Raw genomic sequence first — 18,457 nt, 5'->3', positions numbered from 1 at the left:
AAAGAATGTTCCTAAATCATGTACACCTTTTGTAATATACAAACCCAGCCTCTGTGTAAACAGATTTGTTGTTGTCAACAAAATGAACAATAAAATGAATACCAATGTAGATTTATCATCAAGAGACAACAAGAACACCCGGTTCAGTATGAAGCACAATTGAGTAGTTTATAATGTAGATATATCATCAAAACATTAATCTTTGATTGAAAAAAAAATCGAACAAATATCCAATGTACATAAATCAACAACATCCGAAGCAATTATAACACAAAACACAGACAATCACTGAAGAACATACTTATAGTTATAAAACCCAGCTATTTTAGGGTCGAAATTTACCAGAATTTCGCCCCTTTTACAATCCAGATATTTTAGAGTATAATCGAAGTACATGCTTTAATCGAGCGTCATTTTTGGTCAGAGAAATACCTGAAAATCATCAGCTTTGTATGAAATACGCAAAATCCCGTCGTCGATTGTTGAAAATTGAAGTCGCTCGCTGCAAATCGACCACAAATTTGTGAATGATAATCAATAGGGCGTCGATTTTCAGTATCTTGTTCGGCGCCGTCTTCAAAATCGATTCAATTTGGGGATAGTAGGGTTTCAGAGAGAGAGAATGTGAGGGAGACGAAAAAGTGAGGTGATAGTGAGAGAGAAGGAATGCATATCGCCAGTTTTAATTAGAACGGCGGAAATCTTGGATATGCAGCTCAAAACAGATTCTGTAAATTAATGTGATACCATTTTTACCCCGATAATGTACGAAAATAGCCAAATAATGTAGCTCGGGTTATTTAAATCATATCCATCTATCCTATGATTGTGATTTGTTTTGTGTATAACACTAATGAGGTGTGAGGACCTTAATGCTCCTCTATATATCATACGTAATTTGTTGTTTATGTATTTATTCTCTCCGTATTTACTTTTGTTGTTTTCATAATATATTATAAAATAAACTATTAGCTAGGTTAATATTATTTAATCTCATTAAGGTTATAAGTGGATCTACTATTTCTGTTTATGTGTTTGAGTATTTATGCATGCACCATACACACTCAAAACATTCCTTCAATATACTAATCTGAGCAATATATGCAAAAGAAATCAATTCAGTCCCACACATTTACAGACACAACAACGTAACTTGCACCACACACACACACACACACAATTCAAACAAATTTGCATTGAAATCCTCAATAATGCCCACATGTTCACTCCACCACATAACACCCAACACACACATGTACAAACCAAAATATGGAAACCCTAATCACAATATGGACAAAATAAGACAAAAAAGTATGAAATGAAGCTTGACTTCCTTAGAATTGCAAAATCCTCATCTGACTTTGGGACCACTTTCCATAATAAAAACTAAAAAGGGTGGGAAGACATCCACAAACAGGGACCACTTTCAAAAAGAGGGGAAAATAACAGAAGCAGGCTTACCTTCTCTATTTTCAATTTGAGAAAGCTGATATTTTTGTTTGAACTTCGTTCTCCTCTCCTACGAGAGACAAAAGTCGCGAAGCTCGTCGGTGGAATGGTAAAAGGGGTTCGGCAAGTCCCAACTCATGGAGAAGTAGGGTTTTCGCGTCATCGGGGAGAGCTAGGGTTCGTCACAATGAGTTTTTTTAAGTGAGAAATGTGATAGATAATTGAGTATTGAGAAGTGTGAAGTCTGATGTGTGAGAGAAGAGACGAATGAATATTGGTTTTTTTGAATCTTCTATGTTGTTGTGTTTGTTTTATTTATTATTTATCTAATTTAAATTTTCAAATATTTAGCCAAAAAAATAGGTTATGGTTAAGTTGCTAATAAATCTTGGATTAGTAATGTAATCAAGTCAAAAGTGAGTTCATTAGCACTAACTGTCAAGTTCTGACGGAGCCATAAAAAAGGTCTATTTCCGGATCGTTTTCTCTTGTACGGAATTCAAAAATAAAAAAGTAAATGATTTGGAGCAAAATCGTAAAATGACCTTAGGACCAAAAATGGACTTTAGTTTTTTAGCATATTGGTTTGTTCGTTTGTATTGACAACATCGCATGTCGCTGCACCATTGGTACACCTCGCCGGACAGTGGTGTAGGGAATGTTGCATTACCGGCGAGATGGCATTGTCCATTAGTTTGGTGTTATTTTGTTAACCAATGGTATTTACACTGACATACAACATTCGTCGTCGGTAATCCTTTATATCTTATAATTAACTTAAAGTTAACTGACATATCATATTATAAAGTGTTAGAACCACGTGATTCCACATCCGTATTAACAATTCTCAATTAAAGGGGAAGATGGGGAAGATAATGCTAGGTGCTTTACCTACACTTTGTTCATCTTTGCTAGGGGCATTACCTACACTTTGTTCATCTTTGGCCTCCATTCCTCACCATTCTTCACCAATTAATACGATTTTGACAATCGAATAAGTACAATTGAGGAGCATGTATATACTTGTTATAATTACCATTTTTATTATACTTATAAGTCAAAGAGGAGTAGTATTTAGAAGAATAGAGTAATAGTAGTATTTACAAATTCTTAAAAAAGTCTAATTTACCACAAAGTTTCTGTTGTTGGTATGCGTTTGCATGATCAGTTCCAACGGCATAGCTGATGCTTAAGCTATTGCTGCACGGATTTTTGTCTGTTGCTTCCATCCTCGGAGAGTGGGGTATTGAGTATCGATGCTCCAGTTGTAGTTGGCTTCGATGCTCCAGTTGTAGTTGGCTTCGAGTAACCATTGGATGCTCAATGTACTCGATTGGCTCATCACTAAACTTTATTCCCTGATTGGGAACCATTGGCTCATCACTAAACTTTATTCCATGATTGGAAACCCCGTTCTCCATTGCCTGATTACTGTACTTCCATCGCTGATCGACCACCATTGGTTGATCAATGTACTCCCATCGCTGATCGGCCACCATTGGTTGATCAATGTACTCCCATCGCTGATCGGCCACCATTGGTTGATCAATGTACTCCCATCGCTGATCGGTCACCATTGGATGATCAATGTACTCCATTGGAGTTGTACAAATGTTGGTGTCCCGATGATTGGCCACCATTGGCAAGGAACCGGTGATGGTGTTGCTCTGGTTGTGGTTTATGACAATGTTCTGGTGTGAACCTGAGAGATTCATTCCATTATAGGAAGCTTTGAGCTCATCTTCTTTCTTTTGCCTGCTCACAAAAATCCTATACTTCTGGGAAACCAAAAACATAAAATCAATGAAATCAAAACCCTAGATGATTATACTATAAGAAAAAGGATAGCATTTTAACCTGCAAGTGGCTAGCAACATTATCTCTTGTTAACCACGGCTCTCCCATTAAGTCAAGTATTTTCTTGGGACCAGCTTCTTCACAAACAAAATCATGATTAAACCATAAATCATAAACCAAAGAAACAAATGTTAGTATTATAAACAAAGTGACTTACTCTCTAATCCTCATGATTAAACCAAAGAAACAGATGTTGGTATTATAAACAAAGTGACTTACTCTCTAATCCTCCGATGCAATGGACAGCATTGACGAACTTCAGGTGAAGTTCAGGGGTCCAAACCACCCTAGGTTTCTTGTTGAGAGGGGTGGGATCGGGATCAGGATCAGGATGTGCAGGATCAGCACCAACACCAGCAATATTGATCATATTAGCATGTTTTCTTTTGTTGCCAACATGAATATTAGAATTATCATCTTGTTGGTGCATTCTCTTCCGAAACACATGCTGCCATATGTTGCTGATCTCCTTGAGCCTTATGGGCTTGAGGAGACAGTGGCAGGCACCGTGCTGAACCCCTTTCATCACCTTGCTCGTCTCTCCGTCATCAGACATCACTGCACTCGTACCAACTCAATACAGTGAGTAAATTGTGAATATCTAATTAAACCCTAAATATTTAAAACTCATATACAAATCTACTAGTAATTATCAACTCACTTATAACTGGAATGTCCGTTTTATGGACTACTTGTTGGAGAAACTCGAAACCATCCATGTCTGGCAAATCGACATCACCGAGTACTAGGTCGAATTTTTCTTCTCGTGTGTCGAGCAGATGAAGTGCCTCTTGTGCTGAATTACATATAGTTGCTGAAAACAAGAATACATATATAAGATCTTAATTAATGTATATACTATACTTACATATGAGATGGAAGAGAATAGATGGAGAACCTTTGTATTTGCACTTGAGAAGCATCTTGCGAAGAGAGTCCAACCCTTGAGGATCATGATCATGATCCACAACCAGAATCCCAAGACCCTCAGGAAAACAATGAGACTCCATATATTAAAATGCAAATTATAGTATAAAGGGAATAGCGTGAAATAGCTTTGTGAATTTCAGAGGCTTTCAAATTAATTGAAAAGGAGAAGACTCTTATTTAACAGAAGTCGCGGATATATCTCCCTAAGCCAGCTGTTTATAATTATAATTGTAATTACATCTAAATAAATTAATATATATCGTTTCTCTCTCCTCTCCACAATTTTTCGTTGAAAAACGCGTCTGATTTTTCTATAACAAATCTCTCTTTTCCACACTTTTAGTTTTCTGTCATACGGACGACGGACGATAATTTTTTTTATTATTATAAAATTTGATTTTTAATTATAAAAGCATCAATTTTTAAGTAAAAAATTATTTTTTAAATTTTTAAAAAAAACTATAATTTCATAGTGATCTATAGTGAAAGATTATATTTTGTAGAATATAATCCTTCATTGCATTGCTTGAATAAACCTTTTAGAGATAGGTTTTCAACTCCAACTTTCATTATGACTTCGATTTTTAATTATAAAAAATCAAATTTTTTAATTAAAAAAATCATTCTTTAAATTAAAATAAAAAAATTAGAATTTCACAATGATCCAAATTAAAATAGGGATCCATGAATTAGTGAAAGATTATATTTTGTAGAATATAATCCTTCACACTAGATGATCAAGTTTTGCATTGCTTGAGTAAACCTTTTATAGATATATTTTTAACTTCAACTTTCATTATGACTTCGAAATGAATAAATGGTAGTTTTATAGATAGGTTTTCAACTCCAAGTTTCTTTGTGATTTTGATGTGGGATAATTAGTTTTATACTTAAAAGAGAGTTTTTATTGCTTTATGTAAAACTTTGTTTGATTTCAATACAAAATCTATGTTTAGCCTAGTGGCAGATGTGTCTTGAAAATTCATAAAGGTTATGGGTTGGGTTCAAGCCCAAACTTAACATTTTATTTTTAATTTTAATTTTTATTATATTTTTCTCATTTTATTCAATTCTTTTTTTGTTTATACTTTTTTCCTATAAGCATGTTTATATTTTTATGGTAATGTAAATTTAATTTAAGTAATGTAAGTGTTTTTTCAATTAATGCAGTGTTTATTTAAATTTGTTATGTTTTATAGCATATTATATTTTGCTATTTATTACTCCATTTGAATAAAAAAACTAAAATTAAATACAAAATTTGTAATTTCTTTTTTAAATTAAGTAGTAATGTATGTTTTTCATTTAATTTTACTATTTATAATATGTAACAAAAATTAAAAACAATAACATTAAAAATTAAATGAAAAATATGTTTTTAATTAATAGGATGGACACTAGTCCGAACCACTGCAGGAAGAAGGGCCGGGCTAAGAAATGTTGATGTGGCGATCACTAGTCCGCCCTGGTCAGACCATTATGGATGCTCTTATATACAATTTTTCATTCACTTTTTACTCGGTACCCAAGGACCCCTCACATCCCGGCTCGATAATATCGTGAGGGGTGTTAAATCTAAAAATGGTAGTTACATGCAAATATGCAATGTAACTACCATTTTTAGATCTAGTGTGACATGTTAGAAATATAATGTGGGATTAAAATAATTATAGGATTGTGTGTAATTTGTTTGTAATTACGTTTGCGTATGAGAAAAACAGTAGAGGTTATATTAGAAATGGGCCACTCACCCCTTAAAAGGCCTCATAAGGGGGAGGGTTATCCACACTTATATAGATTAGATGGGATCTTCACCAAGTCGATGTGGGATAGAATTTAGAGGATTTAACACGCCCCCTCACGTGTGGGCCGGAAAGGACATCGGTCTTCCATCACGTGGGTAGGCAATGCAAGAGAAACCATCATCGATGTGGGCCGAAAAAGACATCGGTCTTCCACTCGTGAGGTAGATAAGAGATAAAGAGAAAATCATCATCGACTTGGGCCCGCTCTGATACCATATTAGAAATGGGCCACTCGTGTGTAAATTCTGTCCCTCATCGACTTGGTGAAGATCCCATCTAATCTATATAAGTGTGGATAACCCTCCCCCTTATGAGGCCTTTTAAGGGGTGAGTGGCCCATTTCTAATATGGTATCAGAGCGGGCCTAAGTCGATGATGGATTATATCTCTTTATCTCTTCTCTTGCCTACCCACGTGATGGAAGTCCGATGTGTCATTCCGGCCCACACGTGAGGGGGCGTGTTAAAATTCTAATATCTTGTCCCACATCGGCTTGGTGATGATCCTATCTCTTCTATATAAGTGTGGATAACCCTCCCCCTTATGAGGCCTTTTAAGGGGTGAGTGGTTCATTTCTAATAGGTTATTCCAAAAAGGCCTAAGCTGTTAAATTAACAAGCAAGTTTAGAATGTAGACCACAAATCAATAGTACAAACCAGATGACTTCATTGCAAAAGTAGCTTTTTGGTGGAAGGAATTTAAACAACTAGCGATAGAAAAAAAACAAAGGATATTAATTAGGAGAACTTGTCCAAGTCCAAGAAAAGAAAATTGTGTCTTTGGTTGTAAACAGTATCTTTCCTCTAGTTCAATTTTAGTATACATTTTGTCTTTATTGGCCGATAATCATTATAAAATTTTTATTTCTCGAGTTTGACTTATAAGTTATATCTACATTTCTGAATATGATTATCTACTCACAAAAAAATTAAGAATGATCAACAATCATTTGGTTTGTTGAATTCGCATATTTTTCTTTTGTCGTTGATTTATTAAGTCGTCATATTTACCCATAATGATAGGCTAGTCTGTTATTTAAAATATATTGTATTAATTATTTTGAATGTAATCAAATGCAACTTTATATATTGTACAAACTCCAAACTATGATCTGAACTGTTATATTTTAAAATTTTATATCAACCGATAACACATAGCGTCAAAAAATGACAACACAATGTCAGCATTCTCAATCGATTGACGTTGTATTGACATTTTTTATTGAAGCTATGTGTCATTTGTTGACATCAAATTTTTTAAATCTAATATTCCCGATTATAGTTTAAAGTTTGTACCAAAGATCATTTGTTTTGTTTGAGCCTAATGAGTCAGTAATGGTATAAACTTAGCACTGGCCTGTTTCGGTAATATTACTGGAGATTGGGCCCCAGTGGGCCTTGTTAGGTTATGGGAGACTGATCTTAGTAGTAGTATTTTTCAACACACTAGATTTTATAATGAAAAAATAAAATGGTATTCAGTGACGGAGCCACTATCTAATATAATGTAGTTATTACTATGTTATATTCTAAATGATTGGTTTTGGCCCAAGCCATTCAACGTAGTGCCCCAAGTTCGGATCCCTTCAACAAATCAATTTGTTTCCCTTGTTTTTATGTCAAATTATTTTAGTCCAACACTCCTTTTTTCTATATAATCTAAAATGAATGCACTGTATATGTATGCCAATGAGAATGCATCTGTATGTATGTCAATTATCATTTGTTTAGTAAATAGAAAATTCTTAATTTTTGGGATAATTTACAGCTCTAGCAATCTTTGCAATTAATTATACCCCTTCGATTTCCATATATTTGATTTTTAGTCTTATTTTCTAATTTACTTGCATTTTATTTTTTAAGAGCATCTCAAAGAGGGAAACGTATATTGAGAAGGTATATTTCTCATTTACCTTCTCAAAAAGGTTATTATATCTTCTTAAAAAGTAATGGATTCTAAGGAAAGAAGGTAAATTAAAAAGGCAAACAAAAATAATTAACTTTTTACCTTTTCTATCGAGAAGATGTAAAGATACATTCTCAAAATGAAAGAAGGTATAATGCCTCCTCAAATACCCTTTCCATTGGAGCATGAAATTTTATGAAGAAAAGGTAAATGTGGTAGTTATTTTTCTCTTTACCTCTTCATTTACCCTTTCCCTTTGAAATATTTATATCTAGTTTTTATTACGCATTCTCTATTTTTTTCTTTCATTATTCATTTATATCTCTTGCAACTTTCTATTGTCCATGCTGCAATAATTTTTGGTCATGCCGACACAAAAGGGTACCTAAAATTTGGGCCTCCAATATAAAATTCATGGACAAAAAATCATTAAATGTGAAGGGGTCTTAATTTTACTTATATTTACGGAGAATTAATTTATACTCTCAGCCAAAGTAATTCTAGTTATATTTACGAAATCTATGGCATGAAAGTTAGGGGTCTCGTCCTACTAAAAATACTTTTTCAGTTTTTCTGCTAGATATCAGTGTAGCCCGAAACCCCTAAGCTGGCCCGAATAGCCCACCAAATTTATAGGGTTAGGGCTGAAAATTTCTAGCCCGATAAAATTAAATCCCGATTAGCACGTACCCGATTAACCCGCAACACGTTAGGGACAGACCCGAATACTCGATAAAAATTTTATATTCCATTTTTTTAACTCATAATTCGACACTTCATTGATTAATTTTATAATATAGATAACTAAAATAATAACGTTCAGTTTTATATTAAATATACAAATTATAAATTATTTTTTATTAATATGATAATTGATAAATAAATTAAAAACTTCAAATTCACTAAAAAAATATTTAAATTTCTAAAACATGCATTCAAATTTCAAGAAATATCTCAAATATTAGTATTTGATCATGTTTATGATTGAGTTTAAGCATATATCTCAAATTTATCATAAATAAATATTTTAGATTTTATGAATATGACTAATTTTCATCATTATTTATTGGATTGATCGTATGCTAATCTTATCGGTAGCAACCCGATTAACCCGCTGAGCTAGCCCGAAACTCGAGCTTTTAGGGTTGGGATTGAACTTTTCTAACCCGAAAGAAATCACAACTCGATTAGCACGCACCCGATTGGCCCACAACCCGACTAGGGTTGGCCCGAAACCCGACGGGCCGACCCGATTGACATCCCTACCTACATCAACAATTAGAGGCTAATTAGGTAGTTAATTATTTAAAATAAAACAATATTTTTAACACTAATAATGAAGAATTGCAAATATAAAGATAGCGCAGCAGATGATATGGTTGCAGAGCAGGTTAAGGAAGCATACTTTTTCAAAGTTGTATAAAGTGATTGACAACTTTGGGCAAAGTGACAACACAAAAAGGAGATCATCAAAAGCAAAAGTGGTTAAAGCAACATGATTTATTTTATTTTCTACCATATTTATATTTTTACCAATCTTGATTTGTTTGTTTATACGGAAAAGATGCTTTTTGCATGGCATGAGTGTGACCTGTTTTTTCTGGTCCTCAATAATTTTAACACATACATGGCTCCAACAAGTATCAAGCAATCTGCCATACACATAGTCAAAGCCACACATGATGAAAATTCATTGACCATGCACCAAAAATCATTATCTTCATTCCTAAAACAAAATGAAAATGTTTCCTCAGATAATAGTACTACTACTTTGCACACTTTGATGAAATTAATTTGAGTTCATGATTGAAACTTTATAAGTTCACATGAACACATCGGCGTGGCAAAAACTTGACTAGCATGTATTTGCGGTTGCAGATGGCCTAACATGGAATGAAGTGAGCCTTATATAGATCAAGTATGTTATACATACTGATCATAGTTTATTGTTTGTGTTGGCAACAGATAAAAGTTATTCTATTCTAGGAATAAACCAATTGATCTCCTCCATAAGATCATAATATTTTTAATACCACTACTAACTTTGAATAAAATCTTTTTTATTTTTTAATCTTCTTGTAGATCCTCAAAGCAATTTTTTGGTTTTACGAATCAAGGGGAAGCCGGAAACCGTGTTTTAGTGAGAGAGACAATGCTAGTAAAATCATTGTCACGTTGTAAAAAACTATGGGCCACGAATATAGGCAATTTGTGTGAACGCGTAACGAATCAGTATCAGCGGCCTGTGCAAGAAGATGGCAATTCTAGCAAGCAGAAGGAACCCCACTTAGAATAGAAAGGCTACATTACTTGTCACATGAATTAATATTTCACCCTAATAATTGAGATAGTAAATAAAGGTAATATCTTACTTTGATGGCTTCCACCGCTGTCGTATACTGATAATATTCTTTTCCAAAGCAAAGCAAGAAAAGCTTTACTGAAAACGAAGCTCAATTTGATAAAGTAGGATTTTCAAAATTCATTAGTCACAAAAGCTAAAGTTAAGTTGAATAATAATGACCTTCTTCATTTTAGCCTCACCTTCACCTACACATCTCATCTTTATTCCTTGATCCACAAAATACAGAAAAATCAAGAAGAAGAAAAATACCCAGTTTCTGATCTCAAACATGGCTTATTTTACATACATGTATGTTGTTATACTTTGTTTGATAATTCCCACCATTTTTGGCCAAGTTACAGGTGAGTTCTTCTTGATTCTATATTTCTTGTTTTAGTAATTGAAATCACCATCATGACTGCTATGTTTTCATAAATTGAATCATTACTCATCTAGCATGAAGCATCTCAAATCAGATCAAGGTTTTAAAAAATGAGAAACAATCTAAAGTTAGCAAAGCATCAAACCTGCAGAGTTCATCAGCATAGACTGTGGAGGCACGGCCAACTACACCGACAGCAGCACCGGCCTGGCGTGGATCTCAGACAACGGAATCCAAGGCGACGGCGTGCCAGTGAGAGTGGGAGATACAAATGGAAACTCACAGCAGCAGTATCTGCTACGGCGTGCCAATAACAAGGCGACGGCGTGCCAATAACAAGTACTGCTACACACTCACCACTGAAGAAAGACGGCGCTACATTGTCCGCGCCACCTTCTTGTACGGGGCCTCCATGAGCCAAGGCGCGTACCCCAAGTTCCAGCTCTACCTGGATGCAACAAAATGGTCCACAATGACAGTTATGGATGCTTCTAGAGTGTATGTTAAGGAGATGATCATAAGGGCGCCGTCTCACTCTGTGGACGTGTGCGTGTGCTGCGCAACCACAGGCTCCCCCTTCATATCAACTCTCGAGATGCGGCCTTTGAACCTGTCAATGTATGCCACTGATTTTGAAGATAATTTCTACTTGGACGTGGCAGCAAGAGTCAATTTTGGTGCCCCAACCCAAGAAGCTATAAGGTTAAATCATATCCTCAATCACATTGCAGCATGTGCCACAACCGTGAAGTGAAATTTGTTTCCACATAATAATATATGCTCACCATTGCAATGTGACTGAATAGAAGTTCTCGGCCTCGTGCAGGTACCCTGATGACCCCTATGATCGTATATGGGAATCAGATCTTGATCGAAGGCCGAATTTCCTGGTTGGGGTGGCACCTGGTACAGAGAGAATCAACACTACCAGAGACATAAATGTGAATACCAGAGAATATCCACCTGTTAAAGTGATGCAGACTGCAGTTATCGGGACTAAAGGAAGCCTCAGCTACCGCTTGAATCTAGAGGATTTTCCAGCTCATGCCCGAGCTTATGCATACTTTGCTGAGATTCAAGATTTGGGATCAAATGAGACGCGTAAATTCAAAATGGAGCAGCCTTACAATCCTGACTACAGCAATGCGGTGGTGAACATAGCTGAGAATGCCAATGCAAGTTACACACTGTATGAACCTAGCTACATGAATGTGTCGCTGGATTTTGTTCTGACATTTGCGTTCGTTAAAACTCGGGATTCAACACAAGGGCCAATTCTGAATGCGATGGAAATAAGCAGATATCTAGAGGTTACTGCTAAAACAGATGCAAAAGATGGTAATGGCATGATCTCACATTATCCGTTTATGAGCAGTTGCAACAAAACTTACTAGAAGTATAGATTTTAGTTTTAAAAAAGAGAACTTACTAGTCTTTTCTTCCATTCGAAAGTGAGCAGCCTAAGTGTCCTGCGCGCTATGTTTGTTCAAACTGAATGGGCCAGGGAAGGGGGAGATCCTTGCATCCCGACAAGTTGGGGATGGGTGAGTTGTAGCTCCACAGCACCACCTAGGATCTCCAAAATGTAAGTCACTAAACTGTGTTTATCAAATGTCATAAACTGGCAGAGAAACATAAATCGACCATGCTAGTATTATGTTTGCACAGTGTTCTGTCGGGTAAGAACATGACGGGGGAGATACCAAGGGAGCTTAAGAACTTAGAAGCATTAACAGAGCTGTAAGAACTTTCCACGATCAATACATTATTTCTGAATCATAATTCAGGATAGTTTTCATACGTTTCACTAATACAGGTGGCTGGATGGCAACTCATTTACTGGGACGATCCCTGACATGAGTGGCCTCGTAAATTTGCAAATATTGTAAGAGCTTTAATCGTGTCGTTTCCTTAAACCAAGTCCTATACCCCTACATGTTAGCCTCATGCCATCGGATATGCAGGCATCTAGAGAATAATCAACTGACTGGTTCACTGCCTTCGTACCTGGGTAACCTGCCATACTTGCAACAACTGTAAGTGTCTCAAAGATCTTTTTCTATTTATGTTTCATCATTTTAAGCTTTTAGCATCAGTTAATTCCAGGATCACCAAGTCCAAAGTTGGTTGAAGGTGTCCTGCAGAAGTTCCTAAATATAACATTGTGTATGTATTTGAGCTGAAAATCGTAGTATTATTTCTGGCAGGAACGTACAAAACAACTCTCTGAGCGGGGAGATACCTCAATCATTGTTAAGAGAAAACTTAACTTTGAGGTCAGTTGGTCTATGATTCATAACCAGGAAACTATACTCTCTATGTAGTATTGTTGTTAGTTTTACAATCGTACTATACTATGATTTTTGGCTACTTAGTTGATAGTTAGAAACTTAGATAAATGGCACTGTGAAGAAAAACCACAAAATCTAGTAACAGATCAAAGTTCTGATGTGGCTCTACAAATAAAAAGATATCAATCAACTCATAAGCTATATCATGCATGCTCCAAGGCTATCCATTTTCTGTTGCAGATATGAAGGCAATCTGCATCTCAGACATGTGACAAAAAAACATAACAAAATAATACTTGGGATAACAATCGGAGTGATTGCACTTCTTCTTGTTCTCTCCATTACAAGCATACTGCTACTTCGACATTATAGGGCAAAGAAAATTTCGCAGAGGAATGAGAAAGGTTGGGCCCTTACTGTTTTATGTTAATATGTCTCTTCAAAGTTCATGCCTGCCATTTTAAAGCTTCATTTATTTTTTTTGTGAAATCAGGAAATTCATGGCGTGGCAGCTCCAAGCCTTTAACAGCATATTCAATGGCACGAGGTGGATCTTTGATGGATGAAGGGGTGGCATATTACATTCCACTCCCAGACATAGAAGCAGCTACAAATCATTTTTCAAGGAATATTGGGAAAGGAAGCTTTGGACCAGTTTACTATGGAAAGTTGAAGGATGGAAAGGAGGTAGCGGTGAAGATAATGGCCGATGCATCGAGTCATGGGACCAAACAATTTGTTACAGAGGTACTCAGATATTGACCCCACAAAAATTTCTGTGATTATTTTGCCTACAAATTATTATGCCTTACAGAAACTCTTGAACTAATTGAGAACCGGTCAAAACAGTTCAAAAACACACAAAACATACTAGAGAATTAAAAAGAGTTAAACAAGGTTACCACAACTGGACCAAGTATGCCAAGTCTTTATAGAATGCTCCACAATTGTAATATATTTACCTGCATATAATGGAATCAGATAATGCATTGTTTGTATAATTTGCACCATTAAGTCTCTGGTGAGAGTCCAGAAACTCACACCGAATTGCGAACTAGTCAATAATCTGTTCAAGAAATTTTGTTTCTCAGGGGCGAAAGACGAATATTTTGGGTGCGACATACTTATCCTCAGAAAATTAATGAGCTTCATGCTTACAGGTCGCATTGTTGTCTAGAATCCATCATAGAAATTTGGTTCCTCTAATTGGATACTGCGAGGAGGAGCATCGGTGCATGCTTGTCTATGAGTACATGCACAATGGGACCTTACGGGATCATATACACGGTTTGTATCAGCTTGTTAAAGTAGGAATCTAAGATCCTTGAGGATAATAACAAACTTAACATAAATTTCTCGTAGGTTCTGACAACCAGAAGCACTTAGACTGGCTAGCACGCCTTCGTGTTGCAGAAGATGCAGCTAAAGGTGGACACTATAGTTCAATTTGCCTGATAAAAAGTATAGTAAATTTTTAATCTTAGCACAAAATCACAATTGTCAAACACTACAGGCCTGGAGTATCTGCACACTGGATGCAACCCCAGTATAATCCACCGTGATGTGAAAACAAGCAACATTCTTCTAGATATAAACATGAGGGCAAAGGTATCAGATTTCGGGCTCTCAAGGCAAGCTGAGGAAGACCTGACACATGTATCAAGTGTGGCAAGAGGAACGGTGGGATACCTTGATCCGGAGTAAGTGGAAAACATAGGTGGCATGCAGAAATGGTGCTTTAACTGTAGAAACTGACAATAAATTATGTATTACCAGGTACTACGCAAATCAACAATTGACTGAAAAAAGTGATGTATATAGTTTTGGTGTTGTTATGCTGGAACTTATCTCAGGAAGGAAGCCTGTCTCCATAGAGGAATACAGTTCAGATTGGAGCATCGTTCACTGGGTAAGCTCTCAAAAAATCTGTCTGTTCTAAGGATAGTTCAGCACATGAGTCATGTTAATAAGTTTTGCCAGGGCGTCATAAAGCTTCCCAAGGCAAATGTTTACATCTGAACTTTAATATGCATATCATCTGCAGTGAAGCTAGGAAAAAAGGGTAGGTCTAACTTTTAGAAAAAAGAGACAAAATGGATCTCAATCATATAATCTCGAAATTGCAATATCAGAAACAAGCAGTAGAAGTCTGCCCCCAGATGTAAAGAAATGGTGATCCATTAGTTATAGTAGCATGCCTATGGCCCTATTCACCTTAATTGACTCATGTTAGGAGATTTCAATTTGCTGGATAGACTACAATCCAAAGGTTTCACAAATTGGAACCAATTAAAGGTCTGATTCTAGAGTCAAAACACTGCTGGATGAGTACACACTATATAACTCAACTAAGGATAAAACAAAATGCCTGAGTTTGCTTAAACTCATCCCGAACATTTCAGAAAATAATTTGAACTATAAATGATGTTATTCCTCATTAGTAGAACATAACTAGTTATATCTTCTGTTTTTCTCAGAATCTAGGTAGAATAGTAAATAAAATATGGGCATAATCAGAGAATAAATATATAAATCACGATAGCCATGTCTGGATCCCTTATATTTACAGAACCTAATACTATCATAAAACTTTTAAGACTAAATACTATACCAAGATGCAGATCTCCTAGAAGTATCACGAAAGGAGAAGCTCACAACCTCTAAAGCTCAAAGAACTTGTTTAAGAGTAAAATGTCTATTAGAACAGTAATAAATCGTATATACAAGAGAAATAAAGTGCTGTCTGCACACAGCTCTCAGTCTTGATATGCCAGTCATTTTCCCCTGCAAATAGTAGGGGTTTGCATATTTGTTTGTTACTAAAGAATGAATGCAAACATAATTTTCACGTGCTTGTATTGATCTTTGCTAGGCAAGGTCTCTGATCCGCAAAGGAGACGTGATCAGCATCATAGATCCTGCACTGGCAGGGACCGTGAAAGTTGAATCTGTTTGGAGAATAGCAGAAGCAGCAATTCAGTGTGTGGAACAACACAGCTCGGTGAGGCCAAGAATGCAAGAAATTATATTGGCCATACAGGATGCAGTCAAGATCGAGAAAGGAACCGATAAGTTAGACTCATCGGGAAGTACAAGAGGACAATCTTCTAGAAAAACACTCCTAACAAGCTTCCTTGACATCCAAAGCCCTGACATTTCCAATGGATTGTTCCCATCAGCAAGATAACAATCCACCATCAACCAGCATCTAATACCTCAATCTTATCTGGGATTTTGACTACATGTTTATACTATCCCACCTAAAAAATTAGCATCATTGTAGATACACACTCTAAATGTGCTTAATTTCACTCTTTTACAAGTGACTGAAACTTACATCAAATATGCATCTTCTTTAATGACTGGCATGAAACATTACTTATTAGATTTTGTTAATATCAACATGCCTTATTGGGGTCTTTTGCAGTCTTGCTGGCATTACCATTATCACACGGTCCTAACAGAGATAAATTCCAACAATCAAAGGCTGCCAATATAGAATTTCTACATAAATGGATGATGATTGGTGATAAATTATTATTTCTGGTTAATAAAAATAAGGCAAATTCAGAGTGATGGGTTGATCTCGTGGCTGTTTTAATCGAAATGACCCAGTGCCTAAGAATTTCTTTGAGATGACATAGTCAAGTCATGATGCACAAAATGAATGAAAACACAAAGTCATCCCTTTCTTGGCTAACAAAGTAAGAGGAAGCAAGATATATAAACAACGCCACGCGTTTTATTTATAAATTAGAAATACATACATAATTTCTGGCATTGTTGAAGAAAAGGGATTGATGAAAGTTGAAACTTTTACCTGATCAGACAGTGCAATCTTGTATGGAGCATAAATTATTTGACGCCGAGTCATCCTCTGCCTGGATTTGGATCGAGACCAAATTTTTTTAATTTACTAGTACAATTGTATTGTTTGATAATTTACAATTTATTTTTTATTTACTACATTTGTACTTTTTGATAGTTTTATTTATATATTTTAATATATAGTATATTACATATATCTTTCTCATTTATTATTATTTAAATATTTTTTTCTCTTATAACTTAATAATTTTACAGTACAGTATTAAATTATATATGCATAGTCCACTATTAAAACTATTTATGTAGACTGAGGACGGTATGAGCATAAAATTAATGTAGCTTCTTTTTAGATTAAAGGTCAATTTTGGTTCTAAATATATGATCAAAATATGAATTTGGTTCAAAATATTCACTTTTTTAAAAACGGATCTATAATAAATGAAAATATTGCCGAAGTCCTTTTTTAACAGTTCCGTCAAAAAATTGACGGTCAACTCCTGATTAGTGTTTTTTACTATATTAGTGAATTTTAATTAGTACAAACCATCTTTCTTTCTCCTTCTCGTTCATCTCAAGAATCCTAATTTTCTCTGCAAGAACATGCTACCTCAACTCCCAGAATTCTCTTCCAATTCACTATTGAAAACCCTATGAAGAAATGGCCCAGCAAAATCACCCTTCAAACCTAAACACCCATTTTCTGACTCTCACGAGTCTCGATCGCTGAGTTAAAAAATCATTTTCTGACGACATTGGAAACAACCCAGTTTGGAGGAGCCGCTCGACGGCGAGCTGCGAATCTTCATGGAAGAAACAGCTCGCACACCAACTAATTGTCACGGAGAGAGAGAGCTTGGAACCCATGACCGAGAGGGTGTAGTGGTGTGGGAAACGAACGAGAAAGACAAGGGAGAGCCGTAACAGAAAGAGAGAGGGGGGGAGGCAGATCTGGAACAGTGTGAGGGCGACGGTCAGGCGCCATCACACGCTGGCTGCGACGGAGGAAAAGAGCGGGCAGGCTACTGACGGAGGCGGCTGCTGGAATTGAGACAGAAAAGAGAGTGAATTGGTTGGGATTGAGGAGATAGAGAGGATAAGCGTGAGAAAGAGAACTGGCGGCGGCGCAACGGTAGCGGCTGCGGGGATGAATTTCGCCAGCGGGGAGAGAATTTTAACGAAGGAGAAGGAGAGAGAGAGAGAGATGGGAGTCGTGAATTTGGAGTTTGTCTCTGATTTTTAGAGACGGGGTCGAAAAGTGAGAGGCTTAAGCACCATGCCGACGAAGACGGCGGCGGGCGCTGGAAATCCATTTCCGAAAGGGAGTGTACCCTGGTTATGCCGGCGATTTGCTGGCGGAGGCAGGTTTTTTGACGAAGAAGGTGGCTAGTTTTTTAATTTTTTTAATTTATTTTTTACTTAATTATAAATTAATATTCTAATTAGGTCAAAATGTGGTTAATTAGCATTCACCGTTAGGTTGTTAACGGAACTGTTAAAAAAGGACTATTTCGGCAACATTTTCATTTGTTATCTTTTTTTCAAAATGTGAATGTTTTAGACCAAATTCGTATTTCGACCATATATTTAGGACCAAAATTGATATTTACTCTTCTTTTTATTATCGATCGGGATACAATTTTTCAACAATCAGGTGACATAACTGAC

The 18,457-nt window shown here is 36.0% G+C and overlaps 2 protein-coding genes and 1 long non-coding RNA gene across 5 annotated transcripts; 1 reads left to right on the top strand and 2 right to left on the bottom strand.

The window, feature by feature from the left end:
• Positions 1–2,549: 2,549 nt before the first annotated feature.
• On the bottom strand, positions 2,550–4,316 carry LOC121795800 (two-component response regulator ORR26-like). Its single transcript, XM_042194413.1, has 5 exons — positions 4,205–4,316; positions 3,968–4,120; positions 3,526–3,864; positions 3,307–3,383; positions 2,550–3,227 (listed from the first exon to the last, which is right to left on the bottom strand). Exons 1-5 carry the CDS (start codon positions 4,314–4,316, stop codon positions 2,550–2,552), a joined length of 1,359 nt encoding a protein of 452 aa, XP_042050347.1.
• A 6,010-nt stretch (positions 4,317–10,326) lies between these two features.
• On the top strand, positions 10,327–16,323 carry LOC121794520 (probable LRR receptor-like serine/threonine-protein kinase At1g67720). The gene is given in 16 exon segments (XM_042192715.1): positions 10,327–10,653; positions 10,825–10,978; positions 10,980–11,375; positions 11,500–12,011; positions 12,126–12,258; positions 12,342–12,413; positions 12,490–12,558; positions 12,638–12,709; positions 12,881–12,949; positions 13,205–13,368; positions 13,458–13,711; positions 14,125–14,251; positions 14,327–14,392; positions 14,478–14,664; positions 14,741–14,873; positions 15,837–16,323. Coding segments are annotated over 16 exon segments (2,796 nt in total). The 5' UTR covers positions 10,327–10,580; the 3' UTR covers positions 16,152–16,323.
• On the bottom strand, positions 10,982–16,871 carry LOC121794521. 3 transcript variants are annotated; one of them, XR_006049305.1, is made up of 6 exons: positions 13,867–14,117; positions 12,103–12,242; positions 11,637–11,741; positions 11,459–11,576; positions 11,209–11,283; positions 10,982–11,121 (listed from the first exon to the last, which is right to left on the bottom strand). It is a non-coding gene; the product is annotated as an uncharacterized LOC121794521 (long non-coding RNA). The 3 variants fall into 3 exon arrangements; XR_006049306.1 differs by lacking the exon at positions 13,867–14,117 and adding an exon at positions 16,785–16,871 and having other exon boundaries at positions 11,459–11,741; XR_006049304.1 differs by having other exon boundaries at positions 11,459–11,741.
• Positions 16,872–18,457: the final 1,586 nt, after the last annotated feature.

Source organism: Salvia splendens, chromosome 3 (genome assembly GCF_004379255.2).
Source record: "Salvia splendens isolate huo1 chromosome 3, SspV2, whole genome shotgun sequence".
NCBI lineage: Eukaryota > Viridiplantae > Streptophyta > Magnoliopsida > Lamiales > Lamiaceae > Salvia > Salvia splendens.
This window is presented reverse-complemented; position numbering and strand designations above follow the sequence as displayed.